The 20,426-nt window shown below is 42.8% G+C and overlaps 1 protein-coding gene across 1 annotated transcript; it reads left to right on the top strand.

Moving 5' to 3' along the window:
- The first annotated feature begins 8,368 nt into the window (after positions 1 to 8,368).
- Positions 8,369 to 19,744, top strand: igfbp1b (insulin-like growth factor binding protein 1b). Its single transcript, XM_077217261.1, has 7 exons — positions 8,369 to 8,484; positions 9,499 to 9,715; positions 16,691 to 16,801; positions 16,983 to 18,056; positions 18,137 to 18,279; positions 18,943 to 19,071; positions 19,158 to 19,744. Exons 4-7 carry the CDS (start codon positions 17,693 to 17,695, stop codon positions 19,281 to 19,283), a joined length of 762 nt encoding a protein of 253 aa, XP_077073376.1. The 5' UTR covers positions 8,369 to 8,484; positions 9,499 to 9,715; positions 16,691 to 16,801; positions 16,983 to 17,692; the 3' UTR covers positions 19,284 to 19,744.
- Positions 19,745 to 20,426: the final 682 nt, after the last annotated feature.

Genomic DNA, 20,426 nt, shown 5'->3' with positions numbered 1-20,426 from the left:
ACTTGTTCAGACACTCTTGATGGCTGCTGATGCTGGAGAATGTTCTGTGCTGGTCTTGTTAGATCTCAGTGCATCGTTTGATATTGTTGACCACTGCACTCTGATTGATAGACTGAACTCTCTAGTGGGCATCTCTGGATCTGCTCTGGATTGGTTTAACTCCTATCTTCCTGACAGGAGTTTTTCAGTATTTACAGGATCTTTCATGTCAGATTCATTTCCTCTGTCCTTTGCCGCAGGGTTCTGTGCTTGGCCCCCTGCTGTTCAGTCTGTACATGCATCCCCTTGGAATGATTATAAGTAGTTTTGAAACAGTATCTTATCATTTTTATGCAGATGACATCCAGTTATTTATTTCATTTAGTCAAGATAGATTAGACAAATTGTCCCTTCTGCAGAACTGTTTAGTGTCCATTAATAAATGGGTGGCTGAGAACTACATGCAACTTAATACGGATAAAACAGAGGCGACGATTTTTGCCCCAGATAACATTACCCCTAAGATTAGGCAGGCCCTTGGGGGTCTATCATCCTCTGACCGCAGTGACATAAGAAATCTGGGTGTCATTTTTGACAGGTTGATGTGTTTTAACAGTCATTTTAAGTCTGTGGTTCGCACCTGTTTTTCCATCTCAGGAACATTGCTAAGATTAGATCTATGGTTTCAAAAAAAGAGATGGAGATGCTTGTTCACACCTTTATTTCTTCACGATTGGACTATTGCAATGTGCTGTTCACTTGTTTGAATAAATCTTCCATTGATCGACTGCAAGTTGTACAAAATGCAGCTGCTAGGTTTTTGACTAGGACCAGCAGTAGGTCACACATCACACATTTTAAAATTTTGGTTATTACTTTCAGAGCCTTGCATGGTCAAGAACCCTCTTACGTCCAAGATCTATTACATATGCATACCCCATGTCGGTCTCTGAGGTCCTCAGGCCAAAATCTTTTAACTCTTCCCAGAACACGCCTTAAGACAAGAGGTGACCATGCTTTTTGTGTTGTGGCTTCAAAGCTCTGGAACTCGCTCCCTTAAGCTCTGAGAACTATGAGTTCTGTGGAATCTTTTAAAAACACTTAAAGACTCATCTTTTTGGACAAGCTTTTAACTAACAAAATGAATTGTTAGTTATTGAATTTTTTATGGATATTGATGGTAGTACAGTTGTGGAGTTGTACTAGCTTTGTACTTGAACAGTTGTTATTTTATTTTATTTTACTTTCTACTTGTATTACTGTGCAGCACTTTTTGACCCCTCCTTGTCTGTGAAAGGTGCTATACAAATAAACTTTACTTACTTACTCTAACTCATCAATTCCTTCTAATGCCAAAAAAAGTCCAAGCACAGTTTTCCCCTTTTCAAATCTCTCTCGTAGTCCATTTGCCCTCACACCCGTGTTCCATTTGATGCCATCTCCTCCAAGCTAGATAAAACACTCTCATACTGAGACAGCACTGCTCTGATAGCTTTTCCTTGCACTGTCCACCTGTTTAGGCACAGTGGTCTGAGTGATATCGACTGTCTTTCTGAACCTGCTGCTACCGCTGAAAAATTAGGCCTTAAATTTCTCAGACTGGTGGCTTAATGCCCCTAGCTCATGGACCCAATGCAAGGCATCACGTATCACTGGACTGGCTAGGCAAGCAGACTGTGTGATCAAGTTAAGACAATGTACATGCAAAGACAATGGCTGCTGTCTTTTAAGTTCTGCTTGTGCTCCTGAGTGTCTTTCTGACATATTGGCAGCACCATCATATGTCTGACCCCTTAGACAACTCATAGGGATATTTAGCCTCAAGAGGACATCCGCAGCCACCCTAGCAATTTCCACTCCAGTAGTCCCTGGCACTTTATATAAACCAACAAAAACCTCTCGTGGTATCTGGTCACCCAAAAATCTGAAACAGATAGATTCTTGCTCTACTTCTGATACATCTTGAGTGCCATCTATAGTGAGTGAGTAATGCAAAACTGGTAGAGACTGGATAGAAACTGCATTACTTCTGACAATCCAATTTCCTAACAATTGCAAAATCTCATTTTGCACTGGAGGAGAGGTAATGTCATGACAAGGGGATAGCTAACTAGAGAGACTAGCATCATCTTTGGCTTTAAATTTCAAAAGCTGAAATATATTCCCATCTTGGGTCTCATGGCCTCGCAGTTCCAGACCCTGCCTAGCTAGGTACTGTACTGAACGTACGATATTTTGCAGGCAGTGTCTAGCATTATCTTGTTGCTTTGGCCAGGCACTTGAGAGTTGTGAATCTACTGGGTTTGCTTCTTGAGCACTAACTGTGACTGCATGATGACGCGCTTTTTACTATTCTGGTGGCGTTCAAAGCTAACAAGAGCATTCTTCCAGTTACTAAATCCCTTTGAGGAAAACGCAGGGTCTGCTTGTTTGTATTTTTCTTTATTGTGTATGTTTTCACACAGTAAAAAACAGAGAATTCCCTTCACAGTGGGGCTATAGTGAAGCCATGGATACAGCTTGTACCAATTTTCCTGAAAATGGAGAACCCTATTTTGACAGCTTTTGAATTGCAATGTTCTTGGGGTGAGGTTGGTTTGGCTTGACGTCAAAGTCCAGAATATCTCCAGTTCTACACTGTTCTTCATTGTTGTCTCTCTGTTCTTTGTCTCTGTCATCACTTTCACAGCTACTCTGTTTATTCCTGTCTACAGATGGATCAGCATCCTTAAAAATACACCACAGTACACAATTAACCACAATTATCAACTACCACATTTGAAAAATACATCTGATAAGGCTAGTAACCACTTTATGCCCATATTATTAAAACCATGTATGATGAATGATTAATAAACCTCTTAATATGCCAGTGCAACCTCAATGTAATACAAAACAAATATCTACATTTACTCTTATGATTACATTGTTAGCCTAGGCCTCACCTGTGACCCTGCTTCTCTTCCTGAGCTACTATCTAGCAGGACTGTTTCGGTTACCTGATAAAATGAAACAATGCATGCATATGAAAAATGAGACAACAACTTGTGCCTAATCAAAGCTCTCATTTCAAACACACATTGAAGAACTATAGAACTATATATAGCAGGTCATCTGCCTAACAATTGTCGCAATAATGAATCTCACTACTAACATGTCAACATAATGGCATAGCTTGACCTCACCTGTGACCCTGCCTCTTCTTGAGCTACTACCTAGCAGGACTGTTTCGGTCACCTCAGCCGGCAAAATAACACATTGAGGGAATTAACAGTGAGGGAAAACATTTATGGCTAATTATGATTTTTACAATTGTTGATGACTCTACACTTTAGCCATTGAGAAAATATTGTGTTTGTTTCAAAGTAGCTCCTTATGTCTACTTTTCTTTTTTTAGCAGCCATCTTGACTCAGCACATCAAAAATTTGCCTAATTGACAAACACATGTTTGTTTCACTATATTTTTAAGCTCAGGACATTTTATACTTCCACTTTTAAAAAAAAATCAAGTTAATGATTCATATTTTATATGACCTAGACCAAGCCCCACCCCTAAACACAACCCTCACAGAAACTTGTGCAAAACACTGGACTTAAATAGAAACATGATTTTTCAGATTTATACACCTTTTTAAATAGCAAGCACATATAAAATAACCTGTTGTCATGATCTTTCGCTGAAAGTGCCCATCACAAAGTGTACACACACACACATTTTTTTTATACTGTACAACTGTGTAATAATATTCTAATATATTCTACTATATTGGACCCTACCCCATTACAGAAAACTTTACATTTTCAAAAAACATCACTTAGATAATTTATACGCTGTTTTCCTCATGTGGATCAAAAAATGTCCCCATAAGGACAAGGATTGCGGGTATTGCCATCATTGTGGGGCATTTTACCCCCATAAGGGTTTACCAGGACATACAGAGACAGAAACACACACACACAAACACACTTATCCCGTGATTGTCATACATTGAAAAAAACTGCACTGTCCCATAATTAATATGTGACGCGATTTGTCCCGTATTTTTGTTCACAGAGCTGTTGATTTCTCCCTCACTTACCGCTTCTAGGTTTCGGAGGAACTTTGCCGCTTCTCACAACCAAGTAAAGCTACAGCCTTTCACAAATTAGAAAGAAAAAGCAAAGCCAATCGGATAAGCGATGCGAGTTCGCGAGGCGGGACTTATAATAGAGAACCCTGTACCAGGAATTGCGCCTTTCTCATAGAACGTTCTTGTAAGAGTGGTTTTATATATACATATAAAATATTTTTTTATATAAAATTGGTTTTACATAGACATGTTTAAATTTTTTATCGAAATTATTGCTAGGGGCAAATCAGTGGTCATTGGATATAGGGACGTCCCTAGCGTCCCTATTACAGTAAATTCTATGCCCCTGCAGAACACAATGATGTAGACCAACAATTCAAAGGACAATGGACAAAAAAATTAATCCAGCTGATGAACGATAAAAACTTTGACAACCAAACAGAATCCATCCTTCTTTAAAGAGCGCGAGCATTTAAACTGATAAACAAACATGCGCTTCAAATAAACTTAACTGTCCGCTGGTATGGGCCCCACCAATGGTGAACGTGATTTCACCAAGTACCACATGTTCCTGGATCAACATCTTTGTTGATCCGGTGTAAGGGTGGATATCCTGCAGGTGTTCAGACTGCAAGACTGCCGAATGACTAAAGAAACATTGTCAGCAAGATAATAGAAAACTGTACATTTCTTGAGAGAGAGAGAGAGAGAGAGAGAGAGAGAGAGAGAGAGAGAGAGAGAGAGAGTGAGAGAGAGAGTGAGAGTGAGAGAGGAGCATAAAAAGAGCAGAGCATAAAAAGAGCAGAGCATTAAAAAAAGCCAAAGCAACATACAATTTTCTTTTATCCTTTCCCTGACCATGTGACTAAAAAACAAATGCGAGACATTCAAACTGACCAATCAGATAATTACAACTTCCCCCATTGTTCTAAAGGTGTGACAAGTCATAGACCCCCAAAGTGCACACATCTTGGCCTACCGGCCTTGATCACTATCAGGCCCTCAACTCCAAATGGTCATTGGGGAAAGAGGGGGAGGAAAACAGTAAAGCAAATGTCTTTCAAAGCAAATGTTCATTTCAAATTTCTTGGATTATTTTCAATCCTACACCTGGAACAACTTTCATATCAACCAATCAGATTTGAGGGACAAGTTTACACATGGGCGTAGATTACGCGGGGGACGTGTCCCCCCCACTTTTTATACAATGTAAATTCGTCCCCCGCACTTTTTCATAGGACAAGGTTTTCAACGACAAGCTGAGGTTTTCACGGGTGTGTATACATCGATATTCAAAATCAAAAGAGTCAAGGATAGTCTATTAAGAGTGAGGAGTTGTCGTCATTGTACAGAGCCCCTCCCCTCTCCGCCATGTTGGCAGGATTACCGCGGCAAAACAATGAAAACAAGATTGTTTACATGTGTTGTTAACTCGGTAGTAGAGGAGATTCTCGCAATTCCGCACTGTTTTACCATGCCTGGACATCACTGCTGCGTTAAAAACTGCTCCAGTACCTCACACGATACATACGGAAAACATAGGAACAATGGAATACAGTTGTTTAGGTTACCGAAATGGACACAGCATCAGGGAAAGCAAGTCTCTGACGTGACGGGATGCTGGATTGCTTGGTTGGCTGATGCCTTTTGTCACGGTGAGATGTGGAGATAAACCCAAACGCAGACAGTATAAAATAAGACACGGTTTAATGACAAAAAACAGGAAAACAAAACCCACGAGGGGGCAAAACAGATGGAAACACAGAATACCAGACTGACTAGACTAAACTGGGAAACAAATGAACAAGAAAACAAACAAGACTTCAAGCGATGCTAACAATGACTAGATGTACACAGGGTACTCACGATCAACGTATAACAATGAACCGACACAAGACAGCAAACACAAGGGGATTAAATAGGAAGACTAATCAAACATAACAGGTGACACAGGTGAAACACTAATGACAGAATCAGGATAACAAGGGGGCGGGGTGACGAGATGAGACAAAACAAGCACATGACCAAAACACAAGGCCATGTGCTTGCACACAGAACATGGGTCTGTCATGATCCTGCCAAAATACTAGAACTCACAGACCTGATGGCAGAATCATGACACCTTTGATAAGATTGTCTGCTGTGCCTTAACGAACATGTGCACAAGTGTTGTTTGAGTGCCCTGTTCATTACTTTTTTATTTCTTTGAAATAAATGCTTGAAACAACTTGATATGGCTTAAAAATATTTATTGAGAACTGAATATATATTTTTTGGACAACATAAGTAATAATAATAATAGGCCTACTGTTATTAGTGCAAAAGAACAAATATCTTGATGCTACTTCTCCAAATACCGCTGTTTTGCGCTTGGTGTGAGCTTGTTCCTCTAAGGTCCCTTTTCTTTCGCCTTATCTTTTTGCATTGCTTTACTTTCTTCCTTTTTTCCCCTCATATTCGTAGATCCGTCTCTGTCCCCCCAAAATAATAAATTCGTGTAAATAATAAATGCGCGAAAATTAAAGAGCTCTGGAATGTTTAGTAGCGCCTCTGTGAAGTTATGAAGGCGTTGCCCCTGGCAACCGATAGCATATCGTACCATCATGGCCGACAGGCTCAGACCCCGCCCAAATCGGCACGTGACTCCTCACTCTCAATAGATGACTTCACGTTTCCATGGTAATCAGTCACTCGTGCATTAGCTTACGACATGCCCGCATCCGCGTCGAATCCATAAGTTTCATAGAGTTCAAAATGGCAAAAAAACTCTTCACTCCTTTTTCACGAAAAAGTCAAGCACTGTAAGTAAGTTGTCATGTAGTATCCGAATTGTGTTGCACAATGATGAATAACTCCGCCTATTTCTCTTGTTGAATAATTAACAGTACCCTTTCGAGAGGTCTCTCCTATTGCGTAAGCTACTTACGCAATACTCGTTCCCTCCTCTCAGGGAACCGAGGTTACGTTAGTAACCGAGTCGGTTTTGTTGTAAATTCACTACCCAAACAAACATGCCATATTTTCAATCTTTTTTTACTCGTAATGAATTTTATTTTCACAGATATGTTATCAAAGCCCTTCAATTTAGAATAAACATGGTGAATGTTAATGTGGAACTTGTATTTTCATGCATTAACAGCCACGATCTGCTTGAATCAGGCAGCGTTGTAACATGTGTACATGATGTTTATCATAATTTGGTAACACTTTACAATTAGATTAAAAAAAAGTTTGTAGACAAACTTTAAGTTCTCTTGAAAAAGCCTAACTAGAAAGTTTGTAGTAGTTTTAAAAGCTTGAAGTTTGAAGGTTTTCAATTGGAAAGTTTTAGTTTAGTAAGACAGACTTTGTTTAGGCTAGTAAGAAAATGTAATTTTGCCAAAAGAAGAACTTTTATTTTAAGTTAACGTTATTTTTAAATCAGCTTCAGTGTGATATTTAACCATATTATCATGCTTAACACTGATAATTTGAATAATTGTAATGCGATGATCAGATATCTAAATCAGAGAATATCATATGTTTGGGCAGTTGGATTATTTATTTTTAACAGTGGATTCGGGGCACTCAAAGTGCAGCAGATTAGTCAATTTATCTTTAAAATGTACAAAATCTTCTTTCAGGGGGGCATGCCCCCGGACCCCCCTAAAGGTACAGAGATCCACCTACGAAAATACTGTGGTAAAACAGTAGACTATATGATGGTCTATGAAAAATACACATTTTATTATCTTATTAAAATACATGAAAGGGATTTTACCACCTTCGCCTTGTTTTAAGCCAGGAAAAACCCTGCATGTGCAATATAAAATACTGGACAACTTTCTTTCTTTTTTTCTGCTTTATTGCTTTAAAATAAACTGCATATTAAGCCAATTAAGCAAAAATCTGTCAACAAAAGTCTGAAGAAAAATAAAACTGGTATTACACTTGACATTCTGTCCCCCTCACTTTTGAAATGATGGCTACGCCCCTGAGTTTACAGTTTATGTCAAGTTTAGGCTTAGAACCAGGGTGAGGTGCTTTAACATCAGTGTTATTTACCTATCATTTCCCTCTGATTTTAGGGAAAAGTTATGGGTGGGGTTAGGTTTAGGAGTAGGGATAGGGTAAGGACTAAATTTTGGGACAGGAATGTTGTTCCAGGATCAACAAAATATGTTGATCCAGAAACATGTCTTACTTGGCAAAATCACGGTGACCGGGTGGGAATATAGTTTTTGATACAATTATCTTTATGTTTGTCATTGTTGGTGTGAACTGGCCTTAATACTGTGCAGTTTCCTCTGTCATTGGAGAATGTCTTGTTAACCTGCACAGGTGAGCTCAATCATCAGCTGACCTCAGGAGGGATCCGTGTGTTTGTAGCAGATGAGACGACCGACGGGACTTATACGGGACACTGAGGATCTGTGCGGCTCACACACAGTTACAGTAAGAATAATTGCCTGTGTTCTTTTGAGAAGTCAGGGTTAATTGTTTTCATAAACATCACAATACAAGCTTATGCTGCTTTACCATGGTATAACTGAGGTTAAGCTAAAGCACTGTTGCTATGTGAAAGAAAAGTCTCTCTGTATATTATCCATTATTTCAACTGTTTCTCCTAGACGGAACTAAGATTAAAAGAACAGCAAACGAGTCAATGACTTGTAAGACGACAAAGACATTTTTGCATTGTTTGTATTCATGATAGTTTCATGTGTTTTTTAAAATATTTTATTTTCAAGAAAAGGTTTGATTTATTATCATTAGTGACTTTTTGAAGAGTTGCACCAAGTCATTTTACAATCTGAAGCGAACTAATATTGCCCAGACATGAAGGTCAAATGATATTTTAAGTCTCACACACGTCTCTCTATGATAGCAGTTCATGTGTAATTTTCTGTGTTTCTGCAGTTGCAGCACATGATTTTAATTCTGCATGTTTTTCAAATGTAAGTTTGTCATCCCAGCTAACAAAAATATGTTCTAAGAGCTTTTTGCTAAAGTTGCCATTAAGTTATGAAAAAGTTATTTCTGAATGATCAGAACATCCATTTTTTTAATTGATTTTTTTTTTTTAATTCTTGGTCATCTGAATGTTAAGTAAACATTCCATTTCATCATTTTGCATTCATTATGGAAACATCACTTTTGAATGTTCCCCGAATGCTCTGAAACAAGTAGTAACATTTAAAACATTTTTACATGACCTAAAATGTTTCAGAAGAAAAAAACATTCCATGAAACATGTATAATTTTTTTTTTTGTGCTAACGTTTTGAGAACATTACTAAAAATTACTCTATCAATTTTCCGGGAAGAATATTTGTTCATAACATTAAGAGAACCTTGCCACAACGTTAGACAAAGTTCTGAGAACATTCCCTGTTTATTCCCTGTTGCATTATTTTCAGGAAATTCATTTTTAAATCTTTCTTTTTTCTTTATTATTTTCTAAGGACAGTCGCTTCCCACTGGAGTTCATGAGTTCCCTGCACACCATCTCAGAGCATGTGGAGCCGGACGAGTCTCTGGAGCTCGACTCTGGAGTTCAGCACAAACATCAGACCAGTAAAGAGCTCAAGCCGCAGAAAAGACTGACGACTGGACCAACTGCTCAAGACCCAACGAGCATCTCACCGTCTGACCCCGCAGATCACCCAGTCCTGCACATGTCTAAGGTGACTTTCCAACTTGTGTTCAGGGCCGGCGCTCCGCACACGCACATCACGCACTGCGCGTCGGGCACCAAGTGCTTGGGGGGGCACCAAAAAATCTGGGTCGTGAAAAATCATCACAATAGGCTACAAGTATAAATAACAAATAAAACATGTCTAAAGCATGTTAATATACAAAAGCAATCCAAAAGTAATATAGGCCTAGACCAAATTAGACAAAAAAAGGTGAATCTCCTGTGCCAGTCTCCCTCTGGTGCCCCCCCCTTCCCCACCTCCCAGTGGTCTGTTCATGCCTCAATCAATGTCAAATTTGGCAGACACCGACCTCAGACATGGCCTCGAAGAGTCGGGGGCGGAAAAAGGAAAAAGAAGAGACAGCGGGATGATACTCGTGCGTCGCTTGCAGGTAAGACAATGTTTTAAATAAAAATGTTAGTTTTGTAGCGCGGGCGCTCTTGCGTCGTGTATGCATGTCCAGGGGGGCATCGCTAGTAGTGCAAATGATCCGGGGAAGCCTTTTTTAGCCCTGCATGTTGAATCTTTTATTTTAACGGGGGTCCGGGGGGTTCTCCCCCGGGAAATTTTTTAACTTGGGCTGTTTAAGATGCAGTTAGTTTGTTTGAGAAGAAAAGGAAGACCGCTTAGATACGTTTTTTCGTCGTTGTTCTATGCGAATAATGCGTCATTTTCAAGAGGTTCATAGGCCAAGGCCCAAGGGCGACATCTGTTGGTGAAACTGCAATTAGGAAAAAAAAAAAACGTCTCGGTTACGTATGTAACCCTAGTTCCCTGATAGGGAACGAGACGCTGCGTCAAACGCTGCGGGAACGCCCCTGCGTTGTGCGTCATGAAGCACGTATGGAATCAGCCCAATGGAGAGATGAAACGTCATAGGCGGGTGACGTCATCGACCAGGAAACTATAAAGCACCCCAAAAACACAAGCGCATTAGCTTCTGATAGGCTTGAAGGAAGCGCTAACGGGAGTGCCGGGAGTATGGCGGAGCGACGCAGCGTCTCGTTCCCTATCAGGGAACTAGGGTTACATACGTAACCGAGACGTTCCCTTTCAAGGGAACTTCGAGCTGCGTCAAACGCTGCGGGAACGCGAATACCCACGTCGCCATAGGACCAAATGACCGTCATGTGAGACTAGCGCACAGAGGACGAGAGCACCTGTGCCCCAGGGGTAGAGCTTAAGTCTAGGTCATAGAACTTAATAAAAGTATGCGGTGAAGACCATCCAGCCGCATCACAAACATCACTCAGGGAAACCCCCGACAAAAGAGCTTTAGAAGCAGCCATACTCCTGGTAGAGTGAGCTCGGACAACCAAAGGTGAAGGCTGGCCAGCCGACTCATAAGCAAGTGAGATAGCCTCAACCACCCACTTGCTCATTCTCTGTTTAGACGCCGGACACCCTTTCCTGGGTGGCCCGAAACATACAAAAAGTTGTTCCGATTTCCTCCACAGGGCAGCTCTGTGGACATAAGCGTCTAATGCCCTAACAGGGCAGAGTGAATTAAGTTTCTCCTGGTCCGATGACATAAATGGAGGAGGACAGAAAGCCTGCAGAACCGTAGGTCTAACAATATTAGTAGGAACCTTAGGAACGTAACCTGGTCTAGGATGCAGAAAAGCTTTAACCATGCCAGGTGCAAATTCCAGGCACGAGGGTGAAACCGACAGAGCCTGCAAATCTCCGATTCTTTTTAGTGAAGAGATAGCAAGCAAAAAGATAGTCTTAAAAGTGAGAAACTTCTCGGGAACTTCTTCGATAGGTTCAAAAGGAGCTAGGGAAAGACCTTCTAATACAATGGCCAGATCCCAAGTCGGCACCCTCGTACGAACTGCTGGCCTCAGCCTCAAAGTGCCACGGAGGAAACGAGTTATAAGCGGGTGTCTCCCAAGAGAAACTCCACTGAAAGGGACGTGGTAAGCAGCTAGTGCCGCCACATACACCTTTAGTGTGGAGGGGGATAACCCTGTGGAGAAGCGCTCCTGCAGGAATTCCAGCACTGCACCCACTGGGCAGTTAACTGGGTCCTGCAGGTGTTCTCCACACCAAGAAGTGAAAAGTTTCCACTTCAAGGCATAAAGCTTCCTCGTGGATGGAGCTCTGGAGTTAAGAATGGTCTCAACAACCTCGGTTGAGAGACCGGAGTCTATGAGCTGGGCCCCCTCAGAGGCCAAGCCCACAGTTTCCACAATTCTGGGCGGGGGTGAAGTATCGTGCCCCCCGCCTGGGAGAGTAGATCCCTCCTGACCGGGAGCTCCAAAGGAGAACCGTCCAGGAGAGAAATCAGGTCCGCAAACCATACTCGGGCCGGCCAGAACGGGGCTACTAGTAGTAGACTGACCCCGTCCCGGCGGACCCTCTCCAGAACTCCTGGTAACAGAGCAATCGGGGGAAAGGCGTACAGACGTGACCTCGGCCACGGCTGCACCATAGCATCCAACCCCAGGGGGGCTGGAAGAGTGATGGAGAACCACCGATGACAATGAGTGGTCTCCTTGGAAGCGAATAGGTCCACCTCGGCGCGACCGAAACTCAACCAAAGGAGCTCCACCACCTCGGGGTGGAGTCTCCATTCCCCTGGCCTCGGCCCCTGCCTCGACAGGGAGTCTGCTACCACATTCAAATACCCAGGGAGATACATTGCTCTCAGAGATAGTAGCTTCCCTTGGGACCACAGGAGGATCTGACGGGCCAACTTGTAAAGCCGGCGAGACCGCAGGCCCCCCTGATGATTTATATAAGAGACCACCGACGTGTTGTCTGATTGAACTAACACATGATGGCCTCTCAGGTCTGTTAGGAAGTGTTTCAGAGCCTGAAACACAGCCAACATCTCTAGACAATTTATGTGCCACGAAAGATGATGATCCTGCCACAGACCTTGGGCTGGGCGACCACTCATGACCGCCCCCCACCCTGTGAGGGAAGCATCCGTCGTTAGCGTTATGCGACGACAAAGAGCCCCCAGCACAGGACCTTTGGATAGGAACCAAGTTTCTCTCCACATGACCAGAGCACGAAGGCAGCGCCGCGTGACTTTGAACGTGCGGAGCGGATTTCCCCTCGGGGAGAATCCCTTGGTCCTGAGCCACCACTGTAGCGGTCTCATGTACAACAGGCCGCAAGGTATAACGTTGGACGCTGCTGCCATCAGACCCAACAGTCTCTGAAACTGCTTGACAGTGAGTAGCTGGCCTAGCTTCACTTGTTTCACAGCTGAGAGAATCGAAGCGATGCGGGTCGGAGAGAGTCGCGCCCGCATCGATACCGAATCCCAAACGACACCCAGAAAAGTGGTCTTCTGGGAAGGAGATAATACACTTTTCTTTGCGTTCAGCCTCAACCCCAACTTTCTGATATGAGCGAGGACGACATCTCGATGCCGAACCGCCATCTGCTCGGTCTGAGCTAAAATCAACCAATCGTCGATGTAATTGAGAATACGAATGCCCTGAAGCCTCAGAGGCACTAGTGCTGCATCCATGCATTTCGTGAAAGTGCGGGGAGATAAAGCTAGGCCAAACGGAAGAACCTTGTACTGGTACGCCTCGCCCCCGAAGGCGAACCTCAGGAACTTCCTGTGTTGTGGAAGGATGGACACATGGAAGTATGCGTCCTTCAGATCTATCGTGACAAACCAGTCCTCGGACCTGATTTGAGACACGATCTGCTTGATAGTGAGCATCTTGAATTTTAGCTTCCCTACCGAGCGATTCAATATGCGCAGGTCTAAAATTGGACGCAACCCCCCATCCTTCTTTGGAACGATGAAATATCGGCTGTAATAACCTGACTCCAAACTGGGAGGAGGAACCCGTTCTATAGCCTCTTTTTGAAGGAGCGTTTTCACCTCTTGTTCCAATACCAGAGCCTGCTCGGGGCCCACCACTGTGTGCAGAACCCCTCTGAATTTTGGTGGACGACACCTGAACTGGATAGCATAACCCTTTTCTACTGTCTGCAGGACCCAATGAGATATTTTTGGAAGGCTTTTCCACTCTGCCAGAAATTCTACTAAGGGTACCAGCCTCTCGAGACTGGCCTCTGGTGTAACTTGAGCAGCAGACGCAGCGCCCTGTAACGGCGCACCGGCAGGGAACAACTGGTCTGACCGCTCTGAGACCCTCCTCAGAGGGAGCGAGCGTCCCTCGGGAAAGCGCTCGCTGGGATCGTCTGTGCCCCGGCATAAAGGCGGGGTTGGCAGAACGAGCCCCTGAGGGCACCGAGGAGGAATGGGCACCGTAAAAAGAGGTGAACACCTTTCCGCCTCGGTGGGGACCACCCTCAGCATCCTGAACGGCTTGGCGTCAGGACTTCTTCTTAGCCGAAGCCTTCTTAGCCAATATAACTGTCCTCAGATCAGTTCTACTGGGAGAAGGCTTCGGCTGAGAGTGTCGCGGCTGAGCCCACTGTCCAGCAGGGGGAGCACGAGACGCGACACTCTGCCTCTGCTGCGCTCTATGTGATGAGCTCGAAGACGGCCGGGGCTGCTCCCGCCCAGCAGCCCCAGGGACATGAACTTTAAGGGGAAGAAACTTTTTAAAAGCTGCAGTTTGTTTCTTTTCTTCTTGGAATTTATCGATAACTGAATTCACAGCATCACCAAACAACCCCATGGGAGAAAGAGGAGCATCTAAAAGAAAAGCTTTTTCTCTCTCTTTAATATTAGTCTGATTTAACCACAAATGTCTTTCTGCGGCCACCAGAGCTGCCATAGAACGACCCATTAATTTGGCCGATTCTCTGGTGGCACGCAGGGATAAATCAGCAGCCTGACGCAGTTCACGAACTACGTCAGTACTGACCTCCTCACTCTCACTCATGTCCCTTAGCAGATCAGCCTGGTATGCCTGCAAGATTGACATAGTATGCAGACATGACGCAGCCTGACCTGCTGCCGAATATGCTTTACCCACTAAAGCCGAAGTGTTTCTTAAAGGCTTGGTGGGTAATGCCGGTGCCTTAAAAGATGATGCTGCTTCGGGGGAGAGATGGCTCGCAAGCGTCTCTTCCACACGAGGCAAAGCACCATAACCATGAGCCTTGGCTCCCATAATATTAGCGTATGTTGAAGTCTGGGGACTAAACACTCTATATGACACCGGTTTTCTCCATGATTTCGACACCTCGGTGTGGAGATCATGGAAAAACGGCAGGCACCGGCGTGGAGGCTGCACACGTGACGGCAAAAATCTCTCATCCAACTTTGATTTAGAAACAGACTCCTGTCTAGTCACTGGCCATTCAATATTAAGTTTTTCAACAGCTCTTGTTAACACCTCCATAAGCTCATCACTCTTAGGAGTGTGGGGTGGCGAATCCTCCACATCTCCCTCAACACTAACAACATCAAGTTCCTCAGAACTGGATAGCTGCAGCATTGGTGCCTCAGCCCGAGCGGAAGAAACCGCAGCGCGTGCTTCCGAACCCGGGACTGAGGCACTGGATCTCACAGGTGAAGGGAGAGATAAGGCAGAGCCCGTCTCAAACCCCGCTGTGAGATCCATCTGCGATCCCCACGATAAGCGCCGCCGCTCTGCCTCGGCAGAAGCGGGACCCGAACCGCGGGGAGCGCGCACCGAACCGCTCTCCTCAAAGAGCGACCGGCGGGAGCGGAGCGTCCTTAACGGCAAACGCTCGCAATGCTCACAGTCTGCTCCCTCGAGAGCAAACTGGGCATGCTGAACTCCCAAACAAACAACACAAAGATCATGTGTATCCCCGCTCGTTAAATAACGCGAGCAGGGAGGAACACACTTTCTAAACTGCTGTTCGTCCGCCATAATCTCTCAATATATATATATATAGGGATAAATTGTTTGTGTGGTGCAGGGTATGTAAGACAGACAATATCACACAGGGACAGATTCACATGTAGCGCGACTGAAAGCACAGAAGCTAATGCGCTTGTGTTTTTGGGGTGCTTTATAGTTTCCTGGTCGATGACGTCACCCGCCTATGACGTTTCATCTCTCCATTGGGCTGATTCCATACGTGCTTCATGACGCACAACGCAGGGGCGTTCCCGCAGCGTTTGACGCAGCTCGAAGTTCCCTTGAAAGGGAACCACAATCTCAGAGTTTGTATATTTTCATATTCACAGAGTTGTCAAATTATTAGGGCTGGGGAAAGATTAATCGCATCCAAAATAAAAGTTTGTGTTTACATGATATATGTGTGTGTTCTGTGTATAATTATTTTGTATATATAAATACACACACATATGCACGTATATATTTAAGAAATATTTGCATGTATATACTGTTTATATTTATATATAATTTATATTATATATACATTTAAATATTTTATATATAAATAACAAATATTTCTTAAATACATACATGCAAATGTGTATTTATATATATACAAAATAATTACTGAATAAAAACTGGGGGGTGGGGGGGGGGGTTGCACCACCAAGCATTTGTGCTTAGGGCACCCACATGGCGCCGGCCCTGCTTGTGTTCCTAATGGCAACACAGTTTCAACACAACACTGAGCTGTCTAGGTTCAAGAGGTCATGGTCAATCAAAATGTCCTTGATAATTACACATATACAAAAAACATACCTTAAAGCTAACTTCCTAGTTTAAAATATGAGATTTTGTTTTCCACCCTTGTGAAATGGCACGATTAAAATTGCCATAGTTAGTCATTTAGTAATTTTGCACTACATTCTCCTTGAAGTTGGCATGACACTGAAGTTGTGCTGGACATGCACCCCTACACATCAGCCCTAATTTAGGCACAACAAAAAATATTAGCAAATTGCCATGAGATTGTGGGATCACAATTAAGTATTTCAGAGAGATGTAAACTAAGATATCTGAATTCAGCCAATTAATAAGTGTAAGAATAAATTCTATTTTGGGAATATTGCAGATTCTGTTGAGCATGAATAAACAAGTACATAGTTTCCAGATGAAGAAAGATGTGCTCAAACTGATGTTTCTGCAGGTGAATCTGCCGCAGTGGCTGGTGAATTTGATGCGTGACATCGACGAGGCCACGACACATGAGCTCACTGTCGAATAAAGACACGCCGTGCTGTACAATGGAGGAATAGAGGTCATCATTTGTATTTGTCATTCTTTGGGTTATTTTTCATGCTAGTTAGCAAAGAGGAAGGTTGAAGTTTAATTTTCCTTCTCCGGTCCACTGTTTTTGTTCTTGCACAATCTATGGGTGAAATGTGTGTGTGTGTGGGTGGGATGTAAATGATTTGCTCATGGTGTTTTTGTGCGTATAGGCACCCATGAGCCTACAGTGAAGAACATCAACCTGACAAACAACTCATGTGCTCGTCATCTAAGGCTTACTGGAATATACCTTCAATAAACTAAAATGTTCAAGCCATTTTTTAAACCTGTAGTGTCTGTTGTCTTCAAACTAGGTTGACCTATTGGTTGACCTCCAGCAAGAGATCTTGTGATGTGTCCAAGTTGGACTAATACTACACTAGGATCTGTTAATTACTGTGCGACACCTCATGACAAACATGTTATGATTGCTGAAGACCTCACAGTAACCCGTCCTGTTGTGCAACGGCCTCATGACCTTGTTTTTGTGACCTAACTCAAAGTGTGGTGGTCAAAAACACATCTTTAAGATATGCTCACATAAGTGTTATTGTGTGATGGGCAAAGTAGTGGATTGAATCTGTTATATGAATAATTTATATTAAACGACAGCATAATGAGCATGTAATTGGTGTAGTGGGGCACAAATTGTGTCAATCCATATTGCGGAGGAATTGGTTTAGCACACTTCGTTCTAAAGTAAATATTGACATCTACGCAACCGGAGTAAACCTATGCGCTGAAAACACCCCAGCAACATTAATACAGATGACGAGTGTGTCAATGATTAACCACTCTGAGGTCATGTCAATGCATAAAAACACGGCGCACATCCACAGAGACCCAGATCTGACACACACAGCAGCAGGTATTAGTTTCAATGCGACACGCAGCTTGTTGTTCTGCTATGAGAGGTCCGTGTGTGTTTGTAATGTTGGTGAGCGTCCTCGTCCATCCGGCGACTCTTTCCCCCGTGGTCGGGCCTGAACCCATCCGCTGCGCTCCATGCTCACCGGAGCAGCTCGCCACCTGTCCCGCCGTGTCCTCGGACTGTCCCGAGGTCCTGCGAGAGCCGGGCTGTGGATGCTGCTCGTCCTGCGCACTGAAGAAAGGAGACTCCTGTGGCGTCTACACAGCTCCCTGCAGCACCGGCTTGCGTTGCGTCCCGAGGCCCGGCGACCCGCGGCCGCTCCACGCTTTGACCCGCGGGCAAGCCGTCTGCGCCGAGTACGACCAGACGGAAGGTACGTTTGATCAGTGAAAGAGGCCAGGTCATTTTTCAATGGAGAGAAATGACTCATGTTTGTCTAAATTGCTTTTCTAGAGGACACGGACATCACGTCTGATCAGGGCTCGCTGCATTACTTGCTTGGACTCAACAGGCCGCTGGACCCGCAGGACGCGGCCGAGGCACAGGAGAACATCAAGGCCAAAGTCAACGCCATCCAAAAGAAACTGATCCAACAGGTACTGAGCCTTACATTTACAAGCCATTTTACTGGCTGTAGTAGTTTGCTTTGTGTTTGAGGGAACTTTTCAACCAAAATTCATCATCACTCTAAGATTTTTGTCTTTTGAATTGTATATATAGTTTCCATCAATTACACAGTTTAAACATTAACCAACTAATACAATCTGATACATATTTGTCAGTCATACAGAAATTATTTAAAGATGCAAATTCTTATCCATTTCATTTAAGTAATCATATTTTCAAAATGCATTTATTCAAATGGCATAGAATCAGATAATTCTCTTCATTGACTAAACAAATGTATTCAGTTAAAAGGTATGAACATGGTTTAAATATGGCTAGCTGTGGACCAAGCCATGTTTAGTCCTTTAAAATGTATGAGATTGAAATAAATTTGATTTATTAATGATACATATATAAACCTGGTTACCAGGAATCTTACCGGTTTGATGTATGACTGACAAATATGCATCAAATTAATTTTATTAGTTTCTGTTAACTTTGTAATCCAATTGAGTGGAAATTTCACATGCAATTTAAATACTCATATCTTACATTTAGCCCTGATTTGGTTTGTCGTTCCCAAGCTTGTGTTTTTGGATGAAGCATCCCGTTTACTCTTGAATGTTTCTGTGATGCTTCTTTCGCTGGTCTAGGGTCCCTGTCACACTGAGCTTCACGCTTCTCTGGACGTCATCGCACAATCACACCAGACATTAGGCGAGAAGTTCACAAGCTTTTACCTCCCCAACTGTGATAAGCATGGATTCTATAAGGCCAAACAGGTGGCTTTTCCTCTCTATCCTAATGAAATCTGACCCTATAGATGCACACTAGCCCTAAAATGCTCTTTTTATCTTCTCTCTATCAGTGTGAGACATCTCTCGTTGGCCAGCCTCCACGCTGTTGGTGTGTGTCGTCCTGGAGTGGAAAGAGAATCCCAAGCACTGATGATTTATCGGCTGATTCCCAGTGTCATCAGGAGCTAATGCACTGAAGCCTTCACTCGGCGTACACGCACTACTAGAGGACCATACCCTTAACTTATATTTCCTTCCATACCATATCAACACCTATTTATTCTCATGTATATGGCTATTACATGGTTTTAATATTTATTAACTAGTTTTATATTAACTAGTATTATAAGTTGGTCATAGGGCAAGTCTGTAATTCTGCCTCAGTCTTTATTATGTGGTTTAAAACCATGTTTGCACAGCATTTATCCAGGATTATCTTGTTAGGACTCTGTAAACATATAGTCTGTAAACAGTTTTAGCCTGTAAAACTGTTTATATTATGTAAGCTAAATTTTAATTGTTTTATTTAATTTCACTATGTATTTAAAACAGATGTCTACCTCACATTAGACACAACGTCTTTATGGACTCCCTGAATATTTAATGTGCTGCTGTATTTATTCTGAAACTATTGTTTTATTGTATATACATGTAATATCCTCAAAAGTTTCGTTTAATAAAATGTTGTACAGATTGTACAGGACTGTTCTGTAAAAACACTTTTGGCGTATATGTTATTTCTATATTGTTTATTGTGATTACTGGAATGGAGCAACAGCTGCTATATAATCTGAATAACACTGATTATTGAGATGCAGGACAAAACTTATTTACCTGCAAATAGTCTTTAAAATCTAAATGTTCCCACTCTGAATTTAAGCTACGATGATCTGATTAAATATGCCATACCCCGATATACTTCAGGTGAAATCGAAGAACAAACTGGTGTGACGAAAATTTTGAACAAAATCAGGCCAAAACTAAGTTCATATGGAGTTTCTTGGTTTCAGAAGAGTTTACTGGTGTAAACTTTTAAGGAAAGTTCGCTCCAGCTGCTAAACACCTTCAATCACTGGTATGTGGTGATGATGCAATAGGTGGGTGTGGCTCTGAGGCTCCACCTTCTTTGAGGTCAAAATTTTCTTTGGCCCATTTCTTAAAGGGGTCACATAATGGTGCATGCACTTTTACAAGTTGATTGTTCTGCAACGTGTGTTGGCAGTGCCTGTCCACAACCATCATACAGTATAATGATAAAAATCCATCCAGTGTTTTTGTTTTAATCTCCTTATATGTATTCCCCTCTCTCAAATCGAGCCGTTTCACCGTGTGACGTCACA

Source organism: Siphateles boraxobius, unplaced genomic scaffold (genome assembly GCF_051911475.1).
Source record: "Siphateles boraxobius isolate OS27281-9 unplaced genomic scaffold, OSU_SipBor_1 72, whole genome shotgun sequence".
Lineage (NCBI taxonomy): Eukaryota > Metazoa > Chordata > Actinopteri > Cypriniformes > Leuciscidae > Siphateles > Siphateles boraxobius.
This window is presented reverse-complemented; position numbering and strand designations above follow the sequence as displayed.

What these genes read in the sequence shown, in the direction of transcription:
- igfbp1b (XM_077217261.1), top strand. Translation starts at nt 17,693, where the DNA reads ATGCGACACGCAGCTTGTTGTTCTGCTATGAGAGGTCCGTGTGTGTTT. An exon ending in CGAGTACGACCAGACGGAAG is followed by an intron (nt 18,057 to 18,136) that starts GTACGTTTGATC and finishes TTGCTTTTCTAG; the next exon opens with AGGACACGGACATCACGTCT. An exon ending in GATTCTATAAGGCCAAACAG is followed by an intron (nt 19,072 to 19,157) that starts GTGGCTTTTCCT and finishes TCTCTCTATCAG; the next exon opens with TGTGAGACATCTCTCGTTGG.